Source organism: Polyodon spathula, chromosome 29 (assembly GCF_017654505.1).
Source record: "Polyodon spathula isolate WHYD16114869_AA chromosome 29, ASM1765450v1, whole genome shotgun sequence".
In the NCBI taxonomy this organism is placed as follows: domain Eukaryota; kingdom Metazoa; phylum Chordata; class Actinopteri; order Acipenseriformes; family Polyodontidae; genus Polyodon; species Polyodon spathula.
The window spans coordinates 7,171,245-7,189,193 of record NC_054562.1 but is presented as its reverse complement, the minus strand read 5'-3'; the positions used below and the strand labels follow the sequence as shown (position 1 = coordinate 7,189,193).

The window sequence follows — 17,949 nt, the reverse complement described above, 5'->3', positions numbered from 1 at the left end:
GCATTTAAGCAGTCGAAATCAAGATGTTAGAAAATGCTGGCTTAAGAAAAAAATGATATTTATTGAACCGTTTCAATCTCTTCATGTTTTTTGATGCTCACAGCAACAAAATAAAACAAAACAAAACAAAAATAAAACTTTGGAATCTATATTACTCCTCCTCCTGACACTGTCATCTTTTCAATTGATCTAAAAAGTAATGGATCAAATCACAATTGGAGCCAAGATTCTGAAAATTGAACATCTAGTAGTGAACATCTAGAATCTACTGGAAGAAATTAGTATAGATTCTTCAATCTTATTCCTATTAAAAACAAGCATTTCTAGCACCAGCTGAGCCCTGTGGAAAATGTGGTACATTCCTTTTTTTCACAGCTAGCTAGAAAGAAACGAGAATACGTGCAGCATGTCAGAGGTCTGCAGTTATGTCATCTCATGAGAGGGGCGTTCTGAAAGGTGTGGTTTAGCCAGCAACGGCAGTGAAATTCCTCAGGAGATGCCGTGGGCTACAACAGAAACTCAACACTGCCAGCAAAAAAAAAAAAAAATCCTCATTTTTATTTCTTATGAAAGCATTGCATTTCGGGGACGTTTTATAACAGCAAGAGTTTCCATCTCTGTTTGCCTAGTAAAATAAATTAGCAAGGACGGTAAACAGCTTCCATGTTGACGTTCAGGTATTGAAGTGTTGCACATCGTTTACGTTTTTAGCAGCCATGGAAGTGAGGACCCGACTCCCAAAAGCTGCTGCTGTCTACGTAACGTTTACTTTATTATTCACATGTTCTAACTTTCCACTGGAGCTTCAGAAAGCCCTACACTGACAATGACAGCACCAAGAAGGAAAGTATATATATATATATATACACATACACAGCACTGCACGGCACAGCTTTCATTACACAATTACCCTCAGTTTACAAATCATTGCGGTTGAAAGTTTCCTGGCACAATTTAAGCTCTCTCTCTCTCTCTCTCTCTCTCTCTCTCTCTCTCTCTCTCTCTCTCTCTCTCTCTCTCTCTCTCTCTCTCTCTCTCTCTCTCTCTCTCTCTCCCTCCCTACCCTGGAATCTTTAAATATCAAAACTGACTTTAAAACAATAAAATGAAATCAGATTTTGCTGCTTGTACAGCTCTGGCCAAAAGTGTTGTATCACCTAGAATTTTAGGATTGAGACACAAACTGCCGTGCAAAAGTCTTAGACTCAGGAGTTACAATATATATCGATGTTAGAAGCATCAACAATTTACTCAAAGCCTTCACTAGTGTTTTTCACTATCATAACAACTCTGACTGATATTAATACAGCTTAGTTTGGGTGAGAAGAAACCAAGCTTGTCATTTAGCAATCTTTAATTCACGTTGATCAGTATCTTCAGAAACTTGTGATCACAACAACTCAAAGTAAACTATACATGAGCAGCTGATATGAAGTGTTGTAGTAGCTAATCTATTGCAGTCACTATTTCATGTTAGATTTTGAAATGTCACATTTTTCCATTTTTTGTCAGTCTTTCATTAAGTATCTGGTAAAACTACTAAGCGGTATGTGAGTCGTTATGTTAACGTTATTCAGCAGGGTTCATTCGACTTTATGAAGCACGATGTGTTAATTCTACAAGGTGATGCAAAAACTTTTGTCCACAGCTATATCTCCTGCGGTCCTACCTCCTGGCGGAAGGCCTTTTTGAAGCCGGTCATGGAGCTGGGTGCAAAGGCTCTGCCCGGTATACAGCTCACCACCACGGGCATGCCCCCAACACAGCTGCTGTTCTTCTGCACCACCGACTGGCCCATCTTGCAGTTCGAGAGGTGGGCTTCGTTCCCAGTGCAGTTCACAGAGTAATCCCAGTAACTGTGCTTCCTCCTCATCGCAAACATCCTGAACAGCAAGTGGGGACATATAGTTCAATGTAATGCTTGGCACGTCAAAACAATGCTGTCTTTCTTTAAATAACGATTGATTACTGACTTCTACAGTAGTGTGCAAATGTATTGCTGACCAGACATTGAAATTCTCGCAACCCACAGGTTTTCATGCAGGTAGGTATATAAATACTTATTTTTACTTATTTTTAATTTACTTATTTTTTTAGGTATATAAATACTTATTTTATCCAGCACCAGTTTTCATTCCATTATTGCCGCTGATGAAGGGTTAAAAATAAATTAATTTAAAATTAACCGCAATAACAACATGCGGCCAGGTGGTGGCACTGTAGTAACTTTTACAAATGCTTTAAAACGCACTTAATACAGTGTGGCGGATTCAATTAACTAGCAATTTTATGAAGCAGCTGTGAAGTCCACATTTTTACTGGAGGAGTAAAAACAAGTTTTTCCTTGTTTCAAAAAAGTGGGACTTATCAAGTCCGTTATTTTTCATTTGTGTTACTTAAGGGGTGTCTGTTGAACCCAGATCCCCAGCAGCTGTTCAGCACTGGCTAGAGTAACACATCAGTATTTTGATAAAGATCAGATGGACGGTTAGATAAAAAAAAAAGGCTAACACCTAATTTATTTAAAAACATACGTGTTGAGATTTTTAATATAGCTATGACATGCAGAAACGGTTTATCACATCTCAAGCATGGCATGACACGAGCATGCTAACACAAGTTAACAGCAACGCTGTCTGGTTTCAGATAGCTGTACATTATGGTCTTGAAGGATCCAAGGGAGGCTAATGACTGCTTAAAGTGATCTGCTGGTGCATGCCAAGTTACAAGCCCTGCAGACAACTTCATAAAGTGATTTCTTGTTCTATTATTAACATTGTAGGATGGGGTCTGTCAAGTTGTTCATACACTTAAAGATATTTAGGCTTTTAAAGTTTTCTTACACTTCTCCTCGTTATTGTAAATGTGTCGCTTTTATTTTATTTTTCTCATCCTGACTTTTTTTTCGCCCTTGGAGCAGAAGGAGACTGTAAGCTCAGTGTAACAGCCTCCCTCGGGGCAAACTTTAAGTACACATGTGAGTAGACAAATAACACAAACAAAGTGATCTTAAAAATGACTCCCGCAATCTGACCCAAAGAGACTAGAGTCCTCCGTTAACCCACAGAGCATAGAAAACACAAGGACTGATAGGGCCTTTGCTGGACTGGAGGGAGCACTCCTTCTCTTAGGGGGTGAGGGAGGGAGCAGTTCAGTCTCCATGCCTCAAGCCTGCCCTGGACTGGAGGGAGCACCCTTTCTCTTCTCTCATCCCTGCTATGGACTAGTGCTAAATTGTATTGCTTAATCATTAAATGAAAGTGACATGTACAGATTTATCTTTGATAGCTCTATTACTGGAGCAGCTACTGTCACAAATGAACAGACTGGAGCAATGTGCTATAGCAGATTCAGTGCCCATCTGTAAGCAGAATAGAATGTACTGGAATTTTGATGGATAGCTAATTTAATTCCAAGGCACCATAAAATAGCCTCATTGAATTTTTCACCTAGCTGCTTTACTGAACAAAACCTAAGTACTGCACTATATTTGATTGGCAGCTTTTCTACGTAGCGTTATTAAAAATGACAGAATCCACGCACACAGCTAGAAGCGTGATTCATTAAACCCTAGCAGCCGCTTAGGCATGGGATTTTTGTGAACGGTGTGTTTGAAGAGATTACGGTTCTGTTTTTTCCTGCAATGCTTTGCACATCTGGAAACATTTATCCTTCACAAGTCTTCAGCCAAGAGTTGTAAAAAAAACTAACATGATTGGGCTTTGGAACAGTTTTCTTAATATTTCAATATACTGTATTTATATATAGCCTCCTAAGAGAATACAACTTACACAGGCAACCCTGTTTATAATTTTTGACTCACGATGCCCCCTCTTTCCTTCCCTAGAATAGTTTACCCTTCTTTGCACAGGACTTTATTAATACCTTGTTGACAGTCCAGTACAGATGCAATAATGACTCAATTCATTATTGACCACTAGGGCTTTTATTTTGCAAGACTCACATATGCATACTTGCCTGCAAGTGAGTGGCATTGTGAAGCCTTTTGTGAATAAATTATTACATTGTACAAAGAACGGCTGCAAATTCATACTGAATTCCATCTGAATCCCACATGTCTTCTGCACTTCCTCTGAGTTCTAAAGTAATTCATTTTGAATTCAGTCTTGTTAATTCATGTGGATTTAATTGCCCATGTTCACTCCACGTTCCTTTGTAACAAATGATGTTGATCACATGTATGAGGCATGCATTCCTGGGATTGTGAGAAGTGTTAATGCAACCATGAACAAGCCATGCTACTGTTTAAACTTAAAAATATATACTACAACAAAAGCTTCATATCGAATAGATCTGACAGGCAGTACACACAAACTACCTCCTAGTATAATCCAAAACATGACATCCCATAAGCTAACACACAGCCCACTTAGCTAAGCTGAAGTCACATGGAGTTCATAGGAATTATTTATGACCTGTGGTTGGGATTTGAGCAGCCCCTGTGCTCTTCTGATAAACCTAGCAGCCGTGCAGCAAGCAAAGCCATGGAAAGTTTTATCTTCAGGGTGGAAAGTCTGAAACACAGCCGTTCCTGATCACTGTTAGAATAAACAGAGCCTGTCTGAGCTAATGGCAGAACCTGGTGTTCCTTAAAACCTATTTCTCTTCACCAGCCGAGACCAGATTCCACATAAATGGCTCATCAGCAGGCGACGCGAACATGTGATCTTATTAAAACAGCCTTGAATATAAACGCCTCTTTAGCAGACAGTGTTCAGTCACGTCAACTAGTGTAATAAAATGAGCTGCATCCATCATCATTCATTTTTGTGGTTTGTTTTGTGATTAATTGAATTTCTCAGCCCAGGACACCGAGATGAGTCCAGTTATAGCAGTGTCTCATCCCTAAACGCAGTGGCAGCGTTGACCAATCATATCCCAGGTTAAACAGAAAAATGAATCTGTTTGCTAATAGCAAGCAGTGTCTCTGATTGTGGTCTTCTGGTTGTCCTGGGCTGAGAAATTCAGTGAAGAGGGCACTGACACACAGACAGGTAAAGTAAGGCATTCTGACAAGATAGAGAAAGACTTGCAGAAATTTGATTCATGCATTACCTATGACATGTCTTACTAGAAGTTCAGCTTACAAATAAAATGTGAATTAATATACTAATTCTTGTTTAAGAACATCTATATTTTAGTGGTGTTCCGGCAGCTTTAGATTTAAGACTATAGCACAGCTGTCTGCACCTGTTGGACAGGCAGCCACTATCTTTTGAATTTTTGAATGCTGCTAGACCTTTGCCTTTCTAGTAGACTGCTTGCACATGTGCTGTTTCCATAGATTTATAGTGCTTCAAGAATCACGTCACAGCACAAGATCAAAAACATTTGCGTCTGAACAGCAGGGTGATGCCGAATCCAATCCAGACAGATCCTAATAAAGTAACCAGACCTAGTATTCTTACTTGCATAAGGAAAGGCAGAAAGCCACGCCTTGTATCCCCAGATCCCGATACTCTCGTGTTAAAGAACGCTCTGTCCAGATTTCTTCACAATCCGATAAGCTAATCTCTCTAGATACACTCATTAATTACAAATGTATTTCGTACAGCCTGGATAATATCACCAGTGCGGTAGCTTGCAAGCCCCTCTTACTTGTAGACTCTAGTGTTGAACTTCCTCTCCCCAGGAAACCCAAACATCCCGCAGATGACCCGGCTGCTCAGCTGGCTCCAGTTCTCATCGCAGATCTGCCTCCATCTGCCCCCGTCCTTCACCTCCACATAGCCCTCCGTCACTGGGACCCGCTTGCGATAGCTGGCCAGTATCGCCCGGATCCTGACACCCTCCACCTGGATATTCAGACTCTGCAAGAGAGAAGGAGACAGTCAGGACTGGGCCTTTGTAACAGAACGGAGCCCAAGCGCGAACTGGTGACCCCGCGACCTTCAGCTGTAACAGCAGCATGATATCTGACCATAAGGGGTTAGCTATGAACTTGCCTGCTTATATAATCTGGATATATTGTATGGATAATGAAAGTGTCTGTCTGATCAGAAGCTCTTGTGACCTCTCTGCCTGGGAACACATGTGATCAGGTTCTTTGAACTTTGTGCTCAGAGCTGGTACGTGCAAAGCCCTGGATTAGAGTGGAGCGTGCTGCATTAATCTTGTTATATCAGATATCTCCACAGAGAAGATCTGCCTGGCTGCATACCTTTCAATACTGTCCCACGATAAGAAACCAGAAAACCCAAAAATGTGAGCGGTGAGGGGCCACTTTCTTCCCCAAGAGATCCCCAGCTGTTCCTATAGTTTAAGATCGTGTCTGGGAGGCGTAATTAAGACCACCAATGACACATGTCATGTCAATGTGATATATATATATATATATATATATATATATATATATATATATATATATATATATATATATATATATTTTTTTTTTTAAATGTTTATAAACACCAGTTAAAACATTCACTCATGCTGAAACGTTTGTCTACTACTTGACTTAGTTCCCTTAAAGTTTAACCTGAATTTTTGGTTTTGGAGTGATTGGCGAGGGCTTTTTTTTTATTTTTTTTAAAGTTAATAACCATTCACAACTCGCTCACACGAATGAATGTCGTTCATTTTGTGTTAATAGCATTATCTTATGCATACAAAGGTTATAAGATGTTCTACACATTCTAAAAGTGCCTCTATACAAATGCAGCCCCATTTCAATCACATGACCTTGGTAAGCAGGGTTTTGTTGTGTGCTGAGTAATATAAGCTGGTATATTGGCTTATAAATGAGATCATTATATACTGCACAGAACAACATGTGCTTGGTATATTTGTACGGAAGGATGCATTGAATATGTTAATGTAATCTTAGTTAATTGTTTAAAATGCGTTCACAGCCTGCGTTAAGTTTGCAGTTGGCTTCTGTAACGTGCTCCGCGGAGGGAAGATTAGGCTGGTTTAAGCCTGTCACTCAGCCCATTGGTTTTCCATAATTCCAGCGGTGCTTTCCAAGAATGAGCCCCGCATTCCTGCCGTACATGACAGCACAGGGATTAGACTGGAAAATTACACAATGGGCAACACGTCCTTCTCAGCAAGTTTCAGAAAATTTTACAATATTAGTGGCTGGTTTTCTGCAACAACACCAGGGCTGTGGAATTCTCAAAGACTAGCAGAACGAAACAGCTCAGATTTAAAATGAAATTAGATTCCTACTGTCCACATCAAGCAGCGGTGGAGTGGAGGGAGGGGGGGGGGGGGGGTGTTTAATTGAATCCAGCAGCCAGTGAAAGTTCACAATTGAGAAACTGTTTCTCAGAAAGGGTTGCAGCGTTTCGTCTCACAGATCTCAGACTGCGAGGGCAGGCTTGTTCTATAACAAATAAATACAAAAAAAGGAAAGATGAAAGTGAGTTCTACGAAGCTGTTAAACCTTGAAATCTCTTCAATTATGTGTCCAGATTGAAACGAGGCACTATTTAAATTCCATTTCAAAAACACTTAAGGGTAGCACTATCCCACAATTTACTATGTCTGTCCGTAGTTAAGCCTTCTGGGAACTTAGAAAGCAGACCTTGTTGGATTGATATAGAGTTGGTAAGCTAGAGGCACATATATATATATATATATATATATATATATATATATATATATATATATATATATATATATATTTTCTCAAAAGAGCCAGCTTCAGCAAGACCAAATAAAACAAATACCTCACTTCAGAGCAATAAAAATGCACCCATTCAGCAAAAAAGATCCTAACCCAGCCGCCAATCTATAGCCTCCACACGCCTGACATCATCCCTTGGGCTAACCAAACTACAATCCGGTTTGGAACAAAATATTAAACGGTTAGAAAAGCAGGACGGACTCCAAGCCAGTGAACGAGAATAAAAAAAATAAAAAAAAAGTGAAGCAAACTTTACAGAAACACAACACTGACATAGAAACTTCAACCTAAACCCCACTGAGGTTTGCAGCTAAAATAAACTCGCTCGCACTGCTAAATCAGAGAGAAGGTATGTTTCCATTTGCAATGTATTTCTCCCAGTTTGTGTATAACTCAGGCATGACTCGTTGTGCACTAACAGTACTATTAAGTTTTCCTAGCTACCAGGCATTTATTTTCCCTTTAAATGAATGAAAGCACACAGCTGGGGGATCTATTCCTATACAGCCCCTCACAGCAGGACCAAAACATAACTGACAACCGAACGTTTTCTACACTTGAAGACGGTAACGACAAAGGGAAGAGTATTTCCGTTTTATAAGTCTGATATATCAGCCAACACCAGATAGTATTTCATGTCTGCTGTTTAAAAAGTCGACGTATAACAAACCCATCTGAAGTGTGGTAAAGCATTTAAATGCATTGTAAATCCGTCTAGAAACATTGTAAAAACGGGATTAAATAGAATTCCTACGGCAGCCCAGGTACCACACTACCCTTCCCGGGAAGCAAATTCATTTGCTTTTCACTGCATTTAATACTCTTAGAATGACTGATGAAATACTAAAATGCATGCGCCTCCCCTGGAAGCTATCATTACAAACAGTCCTTCTGTTTCAACACCAGCTTGATAAGACATCCCGCACTGTAAGGCTTGTTTGTTTTTAAATAGCTGTGTGCGGTTGCAGGTTTGCAGAAACACTGAGCTGCACGCCTGCCACTCTAAGCAGGAGCACTCCTGATTGCACTGAGCAGTAAGAGGGCTCACATTATAGGGGTGGATTTCTAGTACGTGCCTTGCCAGAAGCAGCTGGTTCAGGGCTGGGCTGTGTGTCTGCACAGCTGGGCATTCCTAATACTGTGACTGACTGGCCTTTGGACAGCTTCCAAGAACTGAACAGCACCGTTATTACATTAGGGCCAATGGTGTACCTTATAGGAGTTCACCACAGTATTTCTACATGGCTAGTTTTCACATGCTTTATCCTTGGTTATGCATGAACTACAGCTCTGGCCAAAAGTTTTGCATCGTTCTATAGAATGAACTCATTTTGCTTCATAAAGTCGAAAATGAAACCTGCTGAATCATGTTAACAGATTGAATTGCACAGGGCTTTACAGATTTTCATATACTTTATGAAAAAAAAAATGCAGAAATATGACATTTGGAAATCTAACATGAAATACCGTACTACTTCCGAGAGACTTTTGCGATATCATTCTGTAGTTTATAATTCTCTTGTTTCTTAACTTATGTGGCAATCCTAAAATTCTAGGTAATGCAAAACGTTTGGCCACAGCTGTATAGTTTACCCATGTCCTTTATTATGCATACCTTTCTACCTATGCTGTAACATTACAGTATGGTCCCCTGAATTATTTTGCCTAGGTATAAGTAATTAAAGGGAATAGCATGAGGTCTTAACACTCAATAGCTTCAATGGTGTACAAGGTTGTAGGTATTGAAACTTCGGGTAACTGTCTGTTACAATGCCTTGCAATAATGATACTGTATGCAGCTACTCCAATAGCCAGAGTTTTTACAGAGCCCAGAGCTGCTCTGCGGTCATGTCAGGACACATTCACAAGGGGAGGTGGGGGAGGGGGGCTTCGATAGCTACACTCAGCTGTTCTTCATTTCAATCTCAACATCCTCTCACCAGCTCGCTGACAATTAACATAAGTGTGCTTTAGTCGCTGTGTGCCCAACCCTACTCACTGTAATCACGCACACACAATGCATGTCCTCTGTTTGGAGGTGATGTCTGGCTCCACAAAACCTAAATCTTAAAGCTGTAGAACTTGAATTCTGTACATACTGTATATATACAAAGGGAGCATTACGCTACCATTAAGTGTGTAACCCTGTCAGCGTTCTCCTCCTTCTCTCAACAGCTTCCTCTTTGGTCCTCATGCAATAGCAATGAATGTAGTGCTGTACTGCTCTCCCCTGTGCTCTGCTTTCCTGGACATGTTCTAAATTTCTAACTTTCCTGTCTAATCTTTGCCTAAGGCAACCGTATTAAACAGATAATACAAGAGCTTTTGGAAAAGCAAGCTGGGTCATTCGCATTTGAACTAAGTTAATAGACCTGTGTCAAACTACCACAAAACTATTCAGCCCTCTAGCCCAATACACTCGCTTTCACAAGCACTAAAACCACTGATAACTCCTGAACTTCTCTTTGCAAATTAAACTGGATGAGAGTCCACCACTGAAAATTACTTTAATTTTCCTTGGGTCTGGTCTGTATCCTTCCAAACATCTCACCGCAAACATTATTAAAAGGGTGCCTGGTATCTTGAGCAAGCAATCAAATGAGGAGACATAAATAAACCACTAAGCTTGTTATTAGCTTGGTGTTTACTCTCCCAAGCATTTTGCTGTTTCTGTAAACTTGAGTGACACAAAACAACCATAAATGTGGATATTCGTGTACCCCAAGAAGCCTGCAGTGGATATGTGCAGTATTGTGTGAGGTCCAGTGGTTAAAGAAAAGGGCTTGTAACCAGGCAACCCCTGGTTCAAATCCTGGCTCACTCACCGACTCGCAGTGTGACCCTGAGCAAGTCACTGAACCTCCTTGTGCTCCGTCTTTCGGGTGAGACATTGTTGTAAGTGACTCTGCAGCTGATGCATAGTTCACACACCCTAGCCTCTGTAAGTCACCTTGGATAAAAGCGTCTGCTAATTAAACTAATAATAATAATATATTTTTAAAAGATCAATCTGAAGATGAGCATAGTTTCTGAGGCAGAACCATTTCAGTGAGAAAAGTTTACTGCCCAATATGAGGGCTATTAGTGGGTCTTTTGTTTTATCGCTCACTCGTAAGGCTAGAAAACAGAACTCTAGAGGGTTTCATGTATTGTATAACAGATGCTAAGTCCTGGAAATGAAAGATTAGTTTGATTTATTACAGCATTTTAAATTAACCGATGTTGTTGTTTTCTTTTATTCATTAGAATAACCCGGGACCTATGCCATGGTGCAGTGGAAGCTTACAAAACTGTTCTGGATTTTTCACTTCCTAGACTTCTAAAACGGAGTTTGCCTTGGCACTGGATCCCAAACTTTCCAGTGGTGAAAAGAGAAGATTATTCTGACCTGGTCCCTATAAACATTCTCTTCGATCCTTAGCCATAACTGGGTCAACAAAGAGGATAAAACTAGACTGCTTTCATTGACAGAGTCGGATGCATACAGACCCTCATTTACAATCAGCCACCACCTGCTTTGGCTTCTTGGAAATGCACGCTACCAGTAAATGAAATATTAGTGAAAGAGGCGCCCTTGTTGATTATGGCCTTGGAGAGGTTCTGGTTATCTGAGAATGTAATGTATGTGCTTCAGCACTGGCCTACCTCTGCTATATAAACAAGACCTGATTGTATATTTCAACACGGCTGGCCAGCCCTGCTTCTGCATTGAAGGAGACTTAATCAAGAAAAATATTTGCCAAAGTCTGGAATGTACTGTCGCAATGCAAACTAGCTTCTCTGGGACATAAATATTCATATAAACACACACAGGGATCATACTGGTAATTCTAATGGTGATTTATGAACAGTGCAAATGACTCGTAAACATGATAGTGTAGTTTGAAATCATATGAACATCTTTTCATCCCAATTCTGCACGTTTTATTACACCCTGAACTAATCAGGCCATTTTATACTTCTGTAATTCATAATGTATTATATAAAATAACCTTTAACAAATCCCTTGAGAGTAAACTCCACACCCCGTGAAATGACCTATTAAAGAAAGAAGAGAAACACTCCTCTACAGAGTGGAATGTGTGTTTCTGACCTCATTACACACTGGGGTCTATCTGCATGTCATCTTTCTGACAGACATTTATCAATTGTTTTACATGTAGAACTAGTACAACACGGTCAATCTTTCCACTGAATACATTTCAAGAGCTGTTGGTTTGAATATTCCAATATTTGCCGCAGGACTAATTGAAATGAATGGAATGAGCCGATATGAACTAGGTACTGAAAATCAAACAAATCTCCCAATTAATTCTGTTGCATTTAGAAAACAAGTTTATGCATAGTGCTCAGCCAGGGTGTGGGAGGGAATCCTGTTGATCCGATAACTTAAAGCTATGCAGAAAGTTGCAGGGATTCTCAGTTAAAAGACTGCTCCAGAAAAGTGATTGTTTTTAATCTGCTCAGCTGAGTTGATACATTAAAACAAAACGATCACCATAGAGCGATCTGGCTACGACACTGCAATGGGAAGGCAATGGTTTTGCACAGAATGCAAAGTTGACACAGCAGTAGTGCCACAGTGGATCGTGTTCATGCTTTGTCTTACCGATGGTACCACCATCCTACAAACTGATACACTTTTATCAAACCAGAACCAGACAGCCTGCTCCAGCATCAGGACTGTACTGTGCTGTACTGTATGTGTTCCCTATCCATTGTGTTGCCTTTGCTGGAAACACTTTTGGACGCTACTGCTTAGGGTTTTCTGACTGTCAGTATGTTTATGTTCATCCATGCTCTACCATCTCCACACTGATATGAAACCAGTTTGTATTGGCTATCATATATGAAAATACTACCATTCCATCACTGCAGCTCCCTACGCTATTACTGCCCCCTAGTATAGAACCACTGCCACTGAAGATGGTAACAGAACCCAACTTGAAAAATGTCTGAAAAAGTCCACTAGAACAGTATTTCAATTGTTTCCTTGTGTTTATACTGGTAACATTTGTCAACTCATAAGCCATTTCCCCCCAAGCCCAAGTAGGAGGGTGGTCTTGCACTATATTGAGCCTATCAGTACAACCAAAGAGTTTAGAAATCACAAAACCACTTTTGTGATGTTGTCATTCCACAAACATTCAGGAGAATTTCCACAAACGCAAGCTTGGTAGTCACAGCTCACAGCAATCTAACTAGACCACTGAAGACCATCGTCATTAGTTCCTTGGTAAGAAAATGCAGAGAGTGATTCACCCCTTTAAAATTCACAGATCTGGAAGGACGGGTCTGCTAAAGCTGGGAGTTTAACCATTAGAAAAGCCTGCCCACATTATTGCATGACAAGTGGAAACACTGCAGATGAATACCTCTCCTTTTGACTTCATAGGGAACCCCTGTCTAGACATCTCTGTTTTATATTTCTCACTAAACCTTTTTCCCCAAGAAAAAACAAGCGTCTGTGTGGGTAGACTAATGTTTGCCAAGGCTACCCCAGCTCTCTGAAACACCCTAATGCACAGCAGGAATGCACTACACAAGGGACTCCCCAATCAGACAGAGAAGGTCTTGTGTTAACCTTTCAACAGGAATTCATCAAGCGAAAAATTACATATATAAAAATTACAGCAAACATGTGGGCTTAATTCACACGGATAGCCCGTGAATGCCTCAGAGATGAGATATCTGCTCATTAACTTGTCCTATGCTCAAATTCTATTTTTACTGTTTTTTTGGGGGTTTTTTTACACATGGGTTCTCATCTGGCAAGCCTAACCCTTGTACATTGTACACACACACACATTTTCAAAGCTTTTCTATATTTCTTTTTCTCATGTGTTACAGTGAAATGCCAACTTCAGCTGCTCCAGTAATACATTTCTGAGAGAGTCAGAAGGTCTCAAATGGTGTGACTCTGTTTATAGGCTATTCTGGAGAACAGACTTTGTTGTAGACTGTTGAATAAAGGTAGCATATTCCTTCAAAATAACTGAAACTCCCTGAAGACCACTGGTGGCCCTGAAAACTGTGCCCGTGGGCAAACTGGTGTCCGCAATGCCAACTGACATAAGCTGTAACACTGTAACCCTGATGCAGTCTCTGAGAAACTAAAGCCATTGCAACTTACTTCTCTGTGGTCTCAATCGTTGCCATCTGTATTATAACTGAACAATTGTACAGAATTTTGTTTTACATTTAGTATCTAGTTAAATTCCAAAGGATCAAAATTATCAGGCCCTCGACCTTACATCCTGCCAAAAACCATGACCACTACTCTCCACCCTGCTGCCAGTGCTGTGCAAACATCTCCATTGATTTACCCAACCCTTGTGCATCAGCACCTAAATTAATCAATGCCGTCTTAGCACAGTGGCACTCATTTGAGCCTCTTTCATCTCATTCCATTCCTTGCAGCCCAGAGTCTAGATCCAACCAATACCCAAAATAACGCATAATCTGATAAGTCATAAACATGGGGTTGTCCTTCTTAGCATTCACAATCAAGATTTCAAAATGGGATAAACTTATATATTTGAGGGTGGTGTTATCTATTAGGTAAACTAGGACCTGGTTGGAACAAGGTCCTGGGCTAGTGAGTGTCACTGGCTGCAGTAGGTCAGGGTTTACCTCAATGTTGTTGGCCACAGAGTTGATGAATTTGAAGCCTGGGATCCTTTTGTCACTGCAGACCACGCCCACGTCCTCAGTATGCTTGCAATCCGACACCCCGAACCCATTGGAGGAGCACTGGGCCAGTGTCTGCTCCTTACCGGTACAGTGGACATTATCTAGCCAGATACGACCTGCAGAACGGAATGAGAGGGACAGCATTGGAGTCAACGATTCGTGCCTAAAGCTGGCAAACATTACTACAGCTTAACACTGTGATCATGCGAAACCCCAACTGAAAGGTTTAACGGTAAGTAAGATGAAAATGTGATTCTTGTGTCATGTTCATGTGACTGAGCCACTCATTTTAGGAGTTACAGGACTAGTCCTAGGATGGTTACTCAGAACATGTGGGATCAGTTCACAGAACTCACAGGAGCGATGGCTGCCAACAATTTGACAAGCAAATCCCCTTTAGTCTGATGGTTTGGTAACATGGCTTTGGAGACTGTAGCTCATTGTCTTGAACGACTCTCTTAAATTATGGAGCCAGACAGTCTCCTTCAATAGCTGGGGCATTAACCAGTGGGTCAACTGGTGTGCTGCATTGTGCAGCGCAAGATTTCCCGCAAGAGCAGACAGTCTGGGAATGGATCCAGGCTGGCCAGTCGATTAGTGAACATTCTCTACATTCACAAAGCAGATTACAGAATCACAGCTCTTTAAACCTCTGCAGTGCCAGCCCAGCGTTACTGGAATAAACCATGCAGGTCAATGAAAATGATAAATTAAGGAGTCTGTGTCGAGCGACCCTCCTTAGCTGATGCAAGACAGAAGTGATGCCTAAATAGAAGAGGGGGCAATCAAAAATGAATTTCCTGATCGAATATCTGGCAGGTAATAATCGTCAATAATCCATGCATTGAGTTTACTTTTTACGAGCAAGAAGCATGGACTCAACGCAGAAACCTGCATGTACAACTGAAAATATGCATGTGCCTGTTATTGTTATCCTTTGTAATATAATACATGCATCGTTGAACTTCAAAAGCAAGCAGCAAATTACCTTAGACTCAAACACAGGTGAAAACATGCGTGTGCATATGTAAGGGAGACTGCAAAACAGGCACCAGGGCGATTCACTGATCAGTGATCAATGTTTAATTGAAGTTTGCAAACTAAGAGCCATGGCCCTCAGTAATTGATTAATCTATAATAAGCAGATCTCTATGATCTCGATTCTGAAAAGAAAATTCAGCAATTGCTATATCCTGTTGAGGGACAGTATTACTCAAAACTTTTAAAAAGTTAAATAACCCTTTTCAGCCCCTCGGGCACTACAGCTCTCAGATGTGTCCCTAACACATGGCTAAGCTCTGCTTAGTTAGTTGCTGTATTGCTCACATTAAAGCAAACGATAAGCAAATGGTGTGCAGCGGCTCACGGCGTCATGTGTGTTTTATTAAAGCTGTACTTCAATGTCTCTTTGCAGTGCTCCTGATCACTGCATCCCGGGTGCTGTGTTTAAGAGCTCTTTGCTGATTTACAGTGTCGGGCTGTTGAGCTGTTAGGATACGGTTGCAAAGCTGTTGTCAATTAATAAAGCACAGTGTGTGATTTCAAGGGAAGTCCCTTTAGCGGCATGCAGCACTAAATTAAACTATACAAACAAGCAAAGAAGCAAAACGACACAAGAAACGATGGCACAGTGATAACGTTGCTTGTGCAATTAGGCAGGGGTGGGAATAAGACTCTGAGTGCATAGCAGTGTCATCCGTTCCAGGTTTTACTAGCCTGGTTTCAGCCACAGCATATGGGTCAGGTGTGTCTTATTAAAATCCTAGTAAAACCTAGGAATGGATCAAACTGCTATGCAATGGGAGTCTAATATCCATCCCTGCATTGGGAGACAAGACATTGCTGTCACTCCATCAAGCTGTATATGAGTTTAAAGTTTTGAGCAATCAGACCCCAGTGAAATAAAGAATTCCTTATAGCGGCATAACTCCTATAAATAACCCTACGGACTGATGAGACTTCATGCTTGCTCAAATTCCTGGCATCCGTTTTTCTAAACCAGTTCTGAAGCCCAGGACTGGGTACAGGACTAGCGTGACCCTGTATGTAACAAAAGGAAGGTGCCAGCTTTACCATCTCCTCTCCCATACTTTGACGAAGGTGCCCAGGATATGGCTTCCATGTAGCCCAGCTCCCTGCACACCACCTTGGCAGCGTGGATTGAGAAGTCATCGTCACAGACCGTGCCCCACTCCCCGCTGTAATACACCTCCACGCGGCCTTCGTTGTGCTTGCGTTTCTCGCCCGCCAGCCTGAGCTGGATTTTGGGCGTGTCGGAAGCTAGCTGAGGAGCCTGGTACTGCTCCTGTTCCGGCTCCTGGTAGCCCTCAGGGTACGGCCAGTTCTCATACTGAGCGAGACACGGAAAGCCCAACTCTCCGCAGAGCAAGAGCAGAGCCGCTGCATGACAGAGAGCAAAGGCGCGCATTCTTCAGATTTGATAATTTCTCTAGTGGGGCCTCCTGCAGTGCACTGTGGGGATGGCTTCCAGTTTCCTGAGGAAAACAAACAAACGCTTCGTTAAATCTCGTCACTTCCCTCTGAGTAACATCAGGGAAGCGGAAGAAACCAAATTCTTTAGAGATACATGAACTCAGTACAGACAGTGCTGGCATGTACAGCACTAGAAGGCAGCAGGTACTGTATAGCGTAATAAGCATATGGTTTAAAATCTGGCTTGTTTATCTAAAACTTTTATCCTGTATCCATCAACTTCTGCAAGTCGGGCTGAAACTTGATGCTGTGACAGGGTGTTAAAAAAATGATACATGGGGGCCAAAGGCTCTCCCGGCAGCACAAAGTACCCCCCCCCACCCTCCCCTCCATAGATCAAGCAACATAACAGAAAGCTTCCTTCCTTCCTTCCTAAAATTACCCAAGATCAGTTCCAGACCAGTCTGCATATTTCTCCTGTGAGCCAATGGCAGAATCACCGAACCCACACAAGAACTGTTTTGTTGTCACTTGCCTGCAATGATCTGGTTCTTTCTGGAGCAAGCTCTCGGTCGTGTATTACTTCTCTCCTACAACAGTTTCCTTTCCGAGTGAAACGCAACACATGAGCAGTGTTAAGTGGCACCAAGGGGCTCTCAGCTCTGCATTTTACTCAGGACACTGAACCACAAACTAGTTAGTAAACAACAGCTAAAATGCATACCAAGTTTTGGTTCATGCAAACCCATTTTAAACGCAAGGATATTAAATTGCACCAATTTTTCATTACTTGCTCCTTCTCTACAAAAATAGAGTGTTAGTTAAAGCGAGAAACAGCTGTAGGAAAAGGGTAAGTTTCTTCCACGCTAGATTGGTGCTCAGTGGGTTGCTTTGGCACTGGCTGGAGTCGGGGTGCTGCTCTCTCCAAAACTCCCCTCTTTGTGATGTGGTCTTTAGACTGGATTCACAGACCCTGATTATCAATAGTCAGGATTACCTTGCCTGGGGTAGCTTTAGCTAGAGCTAATCTGTGAACAGTAAATGTTTTAGGAAAGGGTTCATTGGTTTCAGCTCATCATTCCTCAATGTGTGACAGGGACTTACTCTTAGAACTAAAGGGGATGGCAGATAATCTGTGTGGAAGTGGCATTAACTGAGAGTTAAAGTGCTAC

The 17,949-nt window shown here is 41.4% G+C and overlaps 1 protein-coding gene across 1 annotated transcript in view; it reads right to left on the bottom strand.

Annotated features, from left to right (window-relative positions):
- The window catches only part of LOC121302433 (lysyl oxidase homolog 2B-like), a 38,684-nt gene that overhangs the window by 17,231 nt on the left and 3,504 nt on the right, over window positions 1-17,949 (bottom strand). The window contains exons 2-5 of the mRNA XM_041232405.1: window positions 16,418-16,839; window positions 14,285-14,460; window positions 5,620-5,831; window positions 1,670-1,883 (exon numbers count right to left, since the gene is read on the bottom strand). Coding sequence (XP_041088339.1) covers window positions 1,670-1,883; window positions 5,620-5,831; window positions 14,285-14,460; window positions 16,418-16,772 — 957 coding nt within the window. The 5' untranslated portion in view covers window positions 16,773-16,839. The remainder of the gene's footprint in view (window positions 1-1,669; window positions 1,884-5,619; window positions 5,832-14,284; window positions 14,461-16,417; window positions 16,840-17,949) is intronic.